At 45.3% G+C, this 12,335-nt stretch overlaps 1 protein-coding gene across 1 annotated transcript in view; it reads left to right on the plus strand.

Moving 5' to 3' along the window:
• The window catches only part of LOC147750878 (extracellular calcium-sensing receptor-like), a 120,723-nt gene that overhangs the window by 39,102 nt on the left and 69,286 nt on the right, over positions 1-12,335 (plus strand). Inside the window, exon 2 of the mRNA XM_086931558.1 lies at positions 9,686-9,977. Within this exon, the coding sequence (XP_086787684.1) occupies positions 9,686-9,977 (292 nt within the window). The remainder of the gene's footprint in view (positions 1-9,685; positions 9,978-12,335) is intronic.

Below are 12,335 nucleotides of genomic sequence, written 5' to 3' on the forward strand. Positions count from 1 at the left end.
ACATATTTTGGAACCAGCACTTCATCTGCATGGAGAAAATCAACACAATTATTCAATCCATCAATCATTCAGGGACTTATAGAGCAGATGCAAATCATCCATGAGGGTCTCAATGTGCTGGACTAGCTAAATGATTTGTGGTGATTGTTAGTTGGAATTGACTACTTTCCTGAATTCCCGGAGCGATAGGGCAGTCCTTAGTTGCAGGGCAAGGTTTTGGTGGTTCTCCGGATGCATGGGATGTTGGCCAGGGAGAGGTCGGTAAAGCAAAGGTGACAGTTGGGAACGTAGAAGGAACCACCTGAAGATCTTGCGGAGCACGCCTGGGGGTTAGAAGCAGGTGGCTGAGACTGTCGTTACCTGTTTCGGCATAGATAGCATGCTGTCCAAGAAGATGCTGAGGTTGTGGGTGAGGTTTTTTGGGGCTGAGGTGGGCCAAATTCAGCAGGCCACCATGCATCGTTCCATGGTGAGGTGCTGTTCCCATCGATGAAGACTAACATCTTGTCCATCTTGAACTTGAGACACTTGTCCATCATACATATATGGAAGTTGGCTCTGGTGGTGGAGGGGTCTTCTGACAGCGAGAGGATGAGTTGGGTGTTGTCAGCATAGGAGATGATGTTGAGTCTGTGCAGACTGACAGTGTTGGGTAAGGGAATCATTTATGTGTTGGAAAGGGTGGGACTGAGGGACAATTCTTGGGGAATGTGTCAGATGTTCTTCTTGGGCTCCAAGATGAGTGGTGCAAGACGGATTCTCTGGGTTCTTCCGGTGAGGTATGAGGCGATCCATTTGAGGGCCTTTCCATGGATTCCGATGTGATAGAGTCTGTTGATCAATATATGATGAGTGACGGTGTCAAAAGCGGCTGACAGGTCCAGGAGGATGAGGGCTGCGCTTTCACTGTGGTCCAGGAGGGCCCTGATGTTGTCAGTTGCTGTGATCAGGCTGTTTCGGTGCTGTGGGTGGCTCGGGAATCCTAAATGAGCAGGGTCCAAGACGTTGTTGTGCTCCAGGTTTTCGGTGAGCAGCCCGTTGATTGCCTTTTTGAGAATCTTTCGCAGGAAAGGGGAGCAGTTAGAGGGGCCAGCAGTTCTGCTGGGTTGGTGGATGTTTTCTTCACTTCAGCATGTTTCCAGTCATTAGGGAAGGAGGCTGAGGTGATAGAGGTGTTCAGGACTTTCTTGAGTTCATTGCCAATCGTGTTGCTCCCAAGGTTGAAGATGTTGTGGGGACAGGGGCCCATGGGTGCTCCAGAGTGCACGGAGTTTATGATGGAGATCGTGGCTTGAATTGTGATTGGGATGCACCGGGCAAGCAGGTGTTCAGGGTTTGTGTTTGTGGGTGTGAGCAGGCTGATGCTGTTGGTGATGGGCGTTTGGGAATTTGAAGTTTTCATACATGACTGAGACCTTGTCATGGAAGAAGTCAGCCAGTGTATCGCACAGTTTTTGGGATGGGTGATGTCATTCTCGGTGGCTGCAGCATTGGAGAACACCTTCACAATGGCAAAGAGTTCCTTGCTGTGGTTTGTGCTGGCTTGTATGCAGTCTGCTAGGGCGTTATTCTTTGATTCTTTCAGGAGGCGGTGGTACTGGTTGAGTGCTGTCTTCAAGGTGGTAAGGTCTCCTGTCTCTTCATTGGTGCTCCATTTCCTTTCTAGTTGTGGGCACTTGTGTTTGGTAGATTTCAGCTCTGTGGTGAACCAGCTGTCTCTTTTGGCAGCTGCTTTCAACTTGGATGGCTTGGTGGGGCGATAGTGTTGGCACCTTCTGTGATCCACCGGGAGAAGCTTATCACAGCCTGTTCTGGGTTGGATGTTGTGTCTGGGAGGTAGGTGTTGAGAGCGTTGTTCAACTGGTCCTCTGATATCTTTTTCCAGTATCTGTGTGTGGAGCTGGGGGGCATGTTGCCAATGTTGGTAGGTCCTGAGATGGTGAAGTCGACGCTGTAGTGGTCAGTGCAGGTGATTTGTGAGATGTGGTTGTACTTGACTCTGTCACAGGACATAAAGATGGGTGTAGCGTGTGTTGCAATGTTGGAAGGGTCAGTGAAAAGTTGCATGAGGCTGATTTCACTCATGCTTGTCAGGAGGTCAATTGGGTTGATGTCACTGGGGTCATCAAGGTGGAAGTTTTGATCTCCTAGGAAGATGTAGTGATCTGTGTTGATGGCGATTAGGGTGATGAGGTCAGTGATGGTGTTGCAGAAGTTAGGGAATGGTCCCTGTAGGTGAGAGTGCTTTGATGGTGGTTTTTCCATCTGTGTGAAGTTGGAAGTTGAGATGTTCCATTATCAGGGTCGAGTTGTCTTAGGAGGTCAAATAACCTATGATGTCCTTTTAGATGATAGAAATTCCACCTTCATGTTTGTTGATTCAGTCTGGTGTGGTATCTTGTAGCCTTTGGAAGTGGCAATGGCGATGACCAGCACGGAGGTGGGGTTCAGCAGGGCCTCTGTGTGGAAGATGACATCCGGGGTGAGGTATGAGATCACGTCTGAGATCTGCATGGCGTGTTTGCAGAGTGATCATTTTTTGTGGTGGTCTTGGTTCGCATGGTGGGTACAATCATGTTTCTGGTGTCTCTGGCATTGTTGGTTGCTTCAATGTGGCAGGTGAAGGGGCAGTGCTGTGAAGAGAACAGTCCTTTGGTAGGGGGAACATAACTTACAACGCATTCATTACAACGCACTACCATTACATCGCAACCATTACAACGCAAACCATTACAACGCATTGCGCTGGGGGCGCTCTAGGATAGGGAATATATTTAATTTACTATCCAACACCTTCCCTACTATCCACGGGGACTGGAGTTGGAATAGTAAATTAAATAATTCACTATCCAGCGCTTAAAAGAACTATGCGTTGTAATGGTATGTGATGTAAAAACCGCGTTGTAACAGCAGGCGTTGTAATAGCCTGCGTTGTAACGACACCAATCGTTTGGTAGTGTGTAGAGATGTGCAGCAGCAGTTGTGGTTGTCGATGCGTCCAAGATCCAGGGCTCGGCGGTCTGCAGTGGTGTACCTGCATGGGGTGGAAGAACCCGAGTTCCTGGAGCGGGTGTAGTCCAAGCCTGACTGGGCACAGACAGGTTTTGACTTTTGGTGTGCCCACTGCACATGTCTCCTGTGCAGTCATGCTGAGACCTCCATTAAGTAGGTCCTTGGCGCAGGAGAGTCACTAGGATGCAGTGGGCAGAGCTAGTGGGATGGAAAAAATGGGAGCAATTGCACAATTTCAATCAGATGGCTACCAGGAAAAATTGGCACAAAAGAGACAAATCCAAGGCAGACAAATATCTGACAAAATGGGCACAGCAGGACAAATACCAGACAAATATCAGACATGAGCATTCAGCAAAGTAGCAAAGGAGGGGGGCAGTAGCACAGAGTACCATCAACACGACGACTTTGGGATTAACATGGACGCATCACTTGACTGTACCCCACTTCACCCTGTTCCGACTGGGATAAAGGTGCTTTTGTTGAGTGAGTCTTGCATGGCTCTTGTATCCAGATCACGTTCCATCATGGACAGCCTGAACTCTTGACTTTTCCCTGGTCCAGCATGACCAGATAACCCTCAATCAATTATTCAGTCAGGGAATTGTAAGTGCACTACTCACTGGTGAGGGTCTCAAGGTCCTGAGGGTGATCAGCAGTTCTGTTCAGTCAAAGAGCTAGGTCTTGAGAGCCTTCTTGAAGGTGTTTCAAGGAGGGGATGCTTTTAATGTCAATAGGTAGCTCATTCCCGGTCCTGACCACGATGTAGGAGAAGACTCTTCCCCCTGTTCTAGCTCAGTGGATGCATGGGGTTTTGACGAAGGCAAGGTTGACAGAGCTTTTGGGTACGTGGCAGGTAATTCTCTTGTTGAGGTGTTGGGGTCCTGTGTTCTGGAGACATTTGTAGGCATAGGTGAGTATCTTGAAAGTTACTCTCTTCTCGACAAGGATCCAGTGGAGGTTGGTTCTGTAGATGTTGGCTGATGTGCTTGTGTCAGGGGATGCTGAGGATGAGTCTGCCTTGATGTTCTGTATCATCTGGAGTTTGCAGGATAGTGACTTGTTGATGCCGGCATAGAGGGTGCTCCCGTAGTAGTCCAATCTGCTGGTTATGAGTGCAGGGGTGACTGTCTTCCTTGACTCAGGGGGATCCATTTGAAGGTCTTCCAGAGGATGCCGAGAGTGTTGAAGCACCTGGAGGCGATGCTATTGACCTGCTTGTTCATGGAGAAGGAGGATTCGAGTACGATGCCTGGATTTCGGGCGTGGTCTGGGGGGGTCCAAGGGGTGCTGAAGTTGATGGGCCACCCAGTGTAATTCCATGCTGACGGAGTCGGCCCTGGGCATTTATCACTTCTAAGCACTATTTTTTCACTTTTAATCTTTAAAAATTCATATCTCAACTTCTATTTATTGGAGTTTTGTCATTTGGGTCTTGTTTTACTTATAAAAAATAATCCGTTTTTCTACTGGAGGCTTTTTGTGGTGTTTCCACTGTATTATTGTTTGAATTGTTGTACTACTTTACACATTGCTCTTAATTTAACACCATGGCTGCTAAGGCTTTTCCCCCCCTGTGCTGATTTATTGTGTTTCCCATTGTTCATGACAAGCTCAGCTCGTCATGAGTGTACGAGAGGTGTACCTCATGACGAGCTGAGCTCGTCATGAGCGTCAAAGGTGTTAAGCATGACTGCTCTGTGCCAAGTTACCAGAGGGTGAGCGCAGGTTACTTTGTGGTGTATATCTGACTTAACCTGATAGGAATGTGGTTCCTGCTTGGACAGGATGCATACCTCTTAATCTGTGTGCTGGTGCAGATTCTATGTACAACATTGTTTAAATAAATGGTATGCTTCTATTGCTAAACAAATAAATATAAGTTCTATTTGTCCAGTCATCAGTTGATCACTCTGGTAAATAAACAGGACTGATAAGACCTACAGTTTGTGGACAGTGGATTCTAATTGTTCAGGTCATAGTTCTGAAACTTGTTCTGAACAGTGCTTAGATTGTTGCTCTGAAGGTTATGGTGTGGCAATTCCCCAGGAGGGCCTTCCCATCCTGCCTTGTTTGAAACATTTCTGAAAGAGTGATAATTGGGTTATGCATCCCTGCAATGTAACTAATAGGTGACCTGGAATTCGTAGACTGTGCCAATGTTTGCTCTTACTGATGGGTTGCAGAGTTTGTTGGTAAGATGTTGAGTCCAGAACAAATGAAGAAGTTACAAAAAGAGTTAAAGCGATCACGGTGAGTACATTACTCTGAGGTCAGACAGTTAGGAGGTTGGTAACTGTTAAAAATGGGGCTTCTGGTTTATCTGATTTATACATTCAAGCCAGGCAGAACCCATCACTCTAGTCAGGGTAAGCCAGATGCACCACATATATAACCTGTGCTCACCATCTGATAGCTTTGCACAGAGGAGGAGACTTACCAACAAAGGCAATGTGTAAAGTATCTGTGCAACATACACAGAACCTCAATGAAAACACAACAAAAAAACTCCACACAGGTTTAGAAAAATAGGCGATATTTATTTGAATCAAATACAACCAAGACAACAAAAAAATACATTACCACACTGTGTATGTAAATGAATATACAGTGCTAATGCAATGCTGGCACTCGCATTAGGGAGTTTACACTAATGTTTTATTGGCGAATGTTGGGAGAGCACTGGAGATTCTGAGCTTCGGTGTGGTCTTACTGACCGATCAGTGAGTACAAATCCACCTGATAAAGTCACACAGGGCAGGCAGGAATGCCGCGTGGGACCTCACCACACAGCTGGGAAGTGCACAAATAAGGATGATTGTAAAATTCACAACTGACAATGATTCTACAATGCACAACTAACGATGATTGCTAAATGACAAAACTGCAAAATGCACAAAAAATAATGGGGCCACCTTGCGGGTTCAAGCAATCAAAGCGGGCCTTGAATTTTCCAGCTTAATCGCACAGTATGTCTGCGATCAACTATAGTCATGCTGGTCTTTGTCTTGCGGCAGGAGCACAGCCTCTGTAGCTGGGTGGTAGAAAGGAACAGGTTGCCATGTAAACAGGGGTGGCATCAGGAGAACTTCCCTCAGTTCGACTGTGATTTCTCATTGGTGAGTGCAGCCTTGGGGCACACCTGCTGAGTTTGGTGAAAAGAGGAAATGCTCAAGATGTGCTGGGTAAAACGGTAATGAGCAAGGAGCGTTCGTTCACAGCTCCAAGTTAGGGCACACTACTACCAGACTCACAGGTGACAGAGTCCCACAGTAGTGGTGCATCAGTGGAATCTTTGATGACCCTTAGATTTCAGGAGAGGGGGCAAGCCAGAAAGTCCTTGTAGTCACTCTATAGGTTATTTCTTAGTTCTAGAGTAGGACAGAGGTCAGCAGGCAGCAGGGCAGCTGACCAAAGCAGGAAAGTTGTTCCTCAGGACAGTCAGGCAGAGCAAAGTGGCAATCCTATAGCACAGCAGCCATTACTCCATCATAGTTCCTTTCCAGGTCCAGTAGTGCACAACTTTGACAGGGCCAGCGCCCTAGCACTTATAGCCATAAGTGCCTCCTGATGTAGGGGGTGACTTCAAAGTAACTCTCTGAAGTGCACAAGGATCCCTTTCAGCCCAGACCTGGCTCCGAAATACCAGTAGTGGAGAAATCCGCTTTTTGTGTGAGAGCAGAACACAACCTATTAAGATCTAAGTGTGAACCACCTCTCCCGCTCCCTGCCCAGGAACACTATCAGTATGCATAGGAATGCAGAAGTATCCCCTGTCACGCCCAGCCCTTCCTGTTTTGTGGCTATCTAGAAAGTACGCACAAAGTGTAGCTATCACTCAGCTGAAAGTGTATTGGATACAGGCTCCAGACACACAGAGCAAATTTAGGAGCAGAGAAATGTCCACTTACTAAAAGTGGCAATTCTAAAATGGTAATGTCCAATCTAAATTCCCCCTGAAACTGCCACTCTGATTCCCAAAAGGAACAGGATTTACTTTCACTTTGCGAATCAGCTACCTCCCCAACTTGGGAGTCAGTAACAGATCAATGGTTTACGATCAAGATGCCCCTTCCAAATTGCAATTCAATATGGGTTTTTAAACTCATTATGCAATTCGAAAAATGTTTTCCAAGTTATAAAATGTGGTTAGTACATCAGAAAAAGTGATCAGAATACGTGATTTAACAGTCACAAACCTGCTAATTCAGGGTTTGCCACCACTAAAACACTTTGCCCATCAGGCCCCAGGTTCCATTGCCCAACACTCACAATTCTTCTACCTTCAAAAGCTTTAATTAAGAAACTACTTCCTTCCTATACTCTACAGCAGTGTTCTTCAATCTGTGGGGCGCGCCCCACTGGGGGGGCGCGACACCTTCCCAGGGGGGGCGCGCACTCCACTTCAATTTGACCTTTGTGCCCTGCAGTCGTCTGTCTGTCCCTGTAAGTCTTCTTGAAGCACTCCGGACTCCGGTATGTGGAAGGGGACAAAGGGGAGATCGATAGCGCAGGAGGTGCCCATTCTTTTGTTATGTTACCTCTCCCAGGAGGGGGTTAATCACAGAGCCGACAGCTTCAGCTGCAGTGGGACACGCTTTTGGTTTTTAGCAGAGGAGACCCCTCGCCTCCAACTGCACCTGAAGCATGTCAGCTCTGTGAATTAACCCCCTCCTGGGATAGTTAGCTCTTCCCAGAACGGAGACAAAGTTTCCAGGGACATAATGCTCCGTTTACTTTCTCTTGTATTTGTTTGCTCATGATTGTCACTTTTGCCTCATGTCATTTAGCGTTTGCTTTTGTAATTTGTTCACTTGTAATGTTCTCCTCATGTATCAGGTCTATTCCTATTGTGAAGCGCTCTGACCCCTTTGGGTAAGTCTGCGCTATATAAAAACACATAAATAAATAAAGGGGTTGGGTGGGGGGGACTGAAAATGCCAGCTCTATTCTACAGTCTTGCCTCATGACCTTGAATCATTTTAAAACACAATCTGGCAGATGCATCAAAGTAATGTTTTGCGAGTCCTTAATAGCGAATTTTAAGGAATCGCTATTAAAGACTCGCAAAACGGGATGCATGTAGGAATCGCAATGTTATTAGCGATTCCTTAAGATTCCTTATTAGCGATTCGGTAATAGCTAATCGCTAATAAGGAATGGCTTCCCCCTAAAGGCCCATAGGAATGAATGGGAAAGCCATTCCTTATTAGCGATTAGCTATTACCGAATCGCTAATGTTCCGCTATTTCAAGGGTGCCAGGGTGTCCAAAGGACACCCTGTTGCACCCCTGAAATGGACCTGTGCACAAATGTTACACACACACATGCCCTAAGGGCATGTGTGCGCGCAACATGTAACTTTGAAAAATGCACAAAAGTGCATTTTTCAAAGTTTTAGCAAATTACCACGAAGTTCAACTTCATGGTAATTTGCTCCCCCTATTAGCGAAATCGCTATTTTTTTGGGTTTTATGCATTGCATTTAAGGAATCTCATTTTGGGATTCCTTAAATGCAAGAGCAATTTAAGGAATCTCTATTTAGAGATTCCTTAAATTGCGATTTCTGCATTTGGGATGATGCATCCCAAATGCAAAAATACCGGGAGCAAACGGGCAGATTCTGAGAATCTGCCCGTTTGCTCCCGGTATTTTCTTTGATGCATCTGCCTGAATGTTGTAAATATCGTTTTTGAACCATTAATTTCTAATGTGTAAAAGTCTATTACATACATTTTACAGACAAAATGTGTTTATGCGTCAAGCGACTTCCATATAAAAAGTTTATTTTAGATCAATACATGACCTCACATATGAGAAATAGAAGGTGGTGACAGATTATTTACAGTAATATTAGTGAACTGCTGTTGTGTCACACACTGAAAACACACATTACTATCCCTGAATATCCGATGTACACACATTTAGTATTTGACCAAAGAAGTCATGAAAGAGCAAAGACTTGATTATAAAATCAAAGCTGGTCCGAACAGGGGCTCCAAAAATACATTTGGCCCACAGGCCCCAAAATCCTTAAAATGTCCCTGAAAGTTTATTTTAAAATTACACAGGCAGGCTTATAAATAAGAATTACGTATTCATTTGAGCTGTGTAATAAGCCTCTGTCATTTCACCACACCCACCTACTCACAAACCTGCAGTTTACTAAGCACTCTTATTGTATTGAATTTTATTCGCTGAATATGCCCGGAATGTGCGCGTGGCGGTCGAGTCCAGACATTTCTGTCCGGTGGTGGGGGGGCCCAACATCTAAAAAAAATCAGCTGGGGGGGCTCAACCTACAAAAGTTTGAAGACCTCTGCTCTACAGCCTCAATATTCTTTTAGAATGGGTAGCAGATGAAGCGTAACCACATTTTAGCGATATGAAGAGTTACATCACTGAATTTCACTGTGAGTCTGTATGTGTGGGGCGCTGTACTTGCGAGATCCCTAATATCCCCATGTCTCAGTGATGTTGGTTGTGAATGCTGGGATGTTATACTGGCCCAAAACATCTCCTGCCACTGGGCAGTACTTCAAGCTTATGCATAGTATGTAAGTGGAGCACTTTCAAAAAGATGAGGTGCATTTTTGTCCTTTTTTCAATGAGCCTTGCAGAATTACTGAAATTACCTCCTATATCTATTTTTGCTCTTGTCTTCACTTGCAGAGTATATCCAGAAATGTATCAATGTGTCCTTGCCATGGCTTTTGCAACTGAAGAAATCAACCAAAACTCCATTATCTTGCCCAACCTGACTCTGGGCTTCCAAGTGGTGGACTCCTGCTACACAGAATCTGGAGCTCTTCAAGGGACCTTGTGGCTGCTGTCAGGACAAAAAGGCATGCTCCCCAATTACAGATGCAAGTCAATCAGCAAGATGGCTGCCATCATTGGAGATGTGTTTTCTCCAGCATCACTTGAAATGGCTCGAATTCTAGGACGCTTGAACATACCACAGGTAATGTAAGCTATAATCGAGTTGTTAGAAATTGGGTTACTGATTGACAGGGTGTGAGCAGCAGCAAACACCCTCATACCTCTTCCTCCTAGTAACTTGGCACAGAGCAGTCAGGCTTAATTTAGAGGCAATGTGTAAAGTGTTTTTGCAACACTTCAAACTGTAAAACAGTGAAAACATCAAACAAATAGATTCCCAATCCTGGGTAGATAAATATACCTAACTTTAATAAATAAAGCAAGACCAAAATGACAAATATTCAATAAGTAGACCCAGAGATATTCAATTTTTAAGGTTTAGGTTGAAATAGCATCAAGAAGCACAAAGCGCCATCAAGGTATATCTGGTTGCACCGGGCCAGGACAAAGTCACATTTAGGCTGACCACGATGGAGCAGGGGCCAACTACAGGGGCCCAGTTATGCTCGCCGAACAAAGTACCTGCAGAATTTTAAAGCTAAGGAAAATCAGGTGTAAAAATGATGTACGTTCACTGGTATAAAAGCAAAACTTATCCAAATCACTCTGGCAAGCATACCGGCACCATGGACGTACTCCCAATGCAGCTCAGGGCACCAAGAAGACCACCACCACCATCACGACAGAGGCAAAGCAGGAGAAGGGAGCGGACATAGCACCAGAAAATTACCTCATTGACCTCAGGGAGATGGAAATCATTGTCCATTGCAGACTCAGGAGGGAGTCCATTGTCCACCTCCTGTACCAGATTGCACCAAGGCTGCAGCCAACGTCAGAGCAGTGCACCAACATCCCTCTGCAAGCCAAGATACTGGCTATCCTACCCATGCTGTCATCTGGAACTTTCCAACCCACCACAACCAGAGTGGCAGGAATATCCCAGACATCCTTTTCTACATTCCTCCCCTCCGTCCTGGATGCCATTATAATCCTCACACCCCAGTACCTTTCTTCCCCAACACAATGGAGAACCAACAGTAAAACATGCAAGGCTTTTATGCCATTGCTTGATTTCCACATGTGTTGGGGCAATGGACTGCACCCATGTGCAACTTGTGTCTCCAGGGGCTACATCATACCTGTACCGCAATAGGAAGCACGTGCATTTCAGGAACGTGCAACCGTCGACCATCTGGGCCTCTTCATCAGTGTCCTTGCAAAGTAGCCAGGCAGTGCTCATGATTTCTTCATCTTCCGGCATTCCACCATCAAAGAGGGCTTCCAGAATGGGACATATGGAAGTGGCCTACTGGTTGGTAAGTACTTCTCATGCACATGGCAGACCACATGGCAGTCAATTATATTGGAACATGTTGTCATAATTGTCTTGGGCTGAATAGTGCAATTGTAGTAGGTGTGGGCCTATATACTTGCGCCATACTACATGGCTTATGCAGAACACAATCGTAAAAGTCCCACATGTTTTGGCCGTCCACGCCACTGTTGGCCACATGTACACATGAACTGCTCTGCTGCAGCATTACTGTTCATGATGCTCTGGTGGAGCAGGTTTCCAACTCACATCAATGAGCTAATGCAAAGTCAGTCTGCGTAACCTTGCATGGCCTCATAGATATGCAGTAACGCAAGACAGAGCAAAGTGCGGCATTCATTCGCCTTACATTAAGGATGTGCTCTATGGGTATTGCAATGGCTTTTTCCATGCAAAACCAATGAGGATCTCACACATTTATACATATACAAGATTCAGGGACCCTGGGACTCTTTGCAAATAGTGGGCCTCCAAAGGAAAGGTGAAATGAGAATACTCTTTGTCATGTCCAATTACTATGTGTCCTTCATTCCTCAGGACACATAGAAGGAGGACATTTCATATATAAATATATATATATATATATATATATATATATATATATATATATATATATATATATATTACCTACTGGCGGTCGCCAGTAGGTATATATAGTTAGGATTTTTTCTCTATGGGATTTTTGAAAATTCTATGTCTAATAACTTTGGCGTTTGTGGACGGAATTGGCTGAAATTTTCAGGAAAATGGAACATTTTGTTTCTGAGCAGCCCCTGACAATTTGGGGGGGTTCCATCAAGGGGGGGCCGAGAAAAAAGGGGGGTCCCAAAATGCATTTTTCCCATGTTAATTTCCATAGGGCGGTTGGCCTCACTTTTAGCTCGAACGGCTGAATGGATTTGCACGAAACTTGGCAAAATTGTAGGGACTGTTAGCCTGATGTGCCTTTGCTAGGTCTCAATATATGTGCTCCAGTGGATTTTGAGTAATTTAGGTTCAAAAAAATATATATATCTGGGCGGAGCCTAACCACACATCTGATCTGATTGGCTGTCAGCACTTCATCCAAGAAGTGTTGGCAGCCATCTTGGGACCAATATACATGAT

Source organism: Lissotriton vulgaris, chromosome 1_1 (assembly GCF_964263255.1).
Source record: "Lissotriton vulgaris chromosome 1_1, aLisVul1.2, whole genome shotgun sequence".
In the NCBI taxonomy this organism is placed as follows: Eukaryota; Metazoa; Chordata; class Amphibia; order Caudata; family Salamandridae; genus Lissotriton; species Lissotriton vulgaris.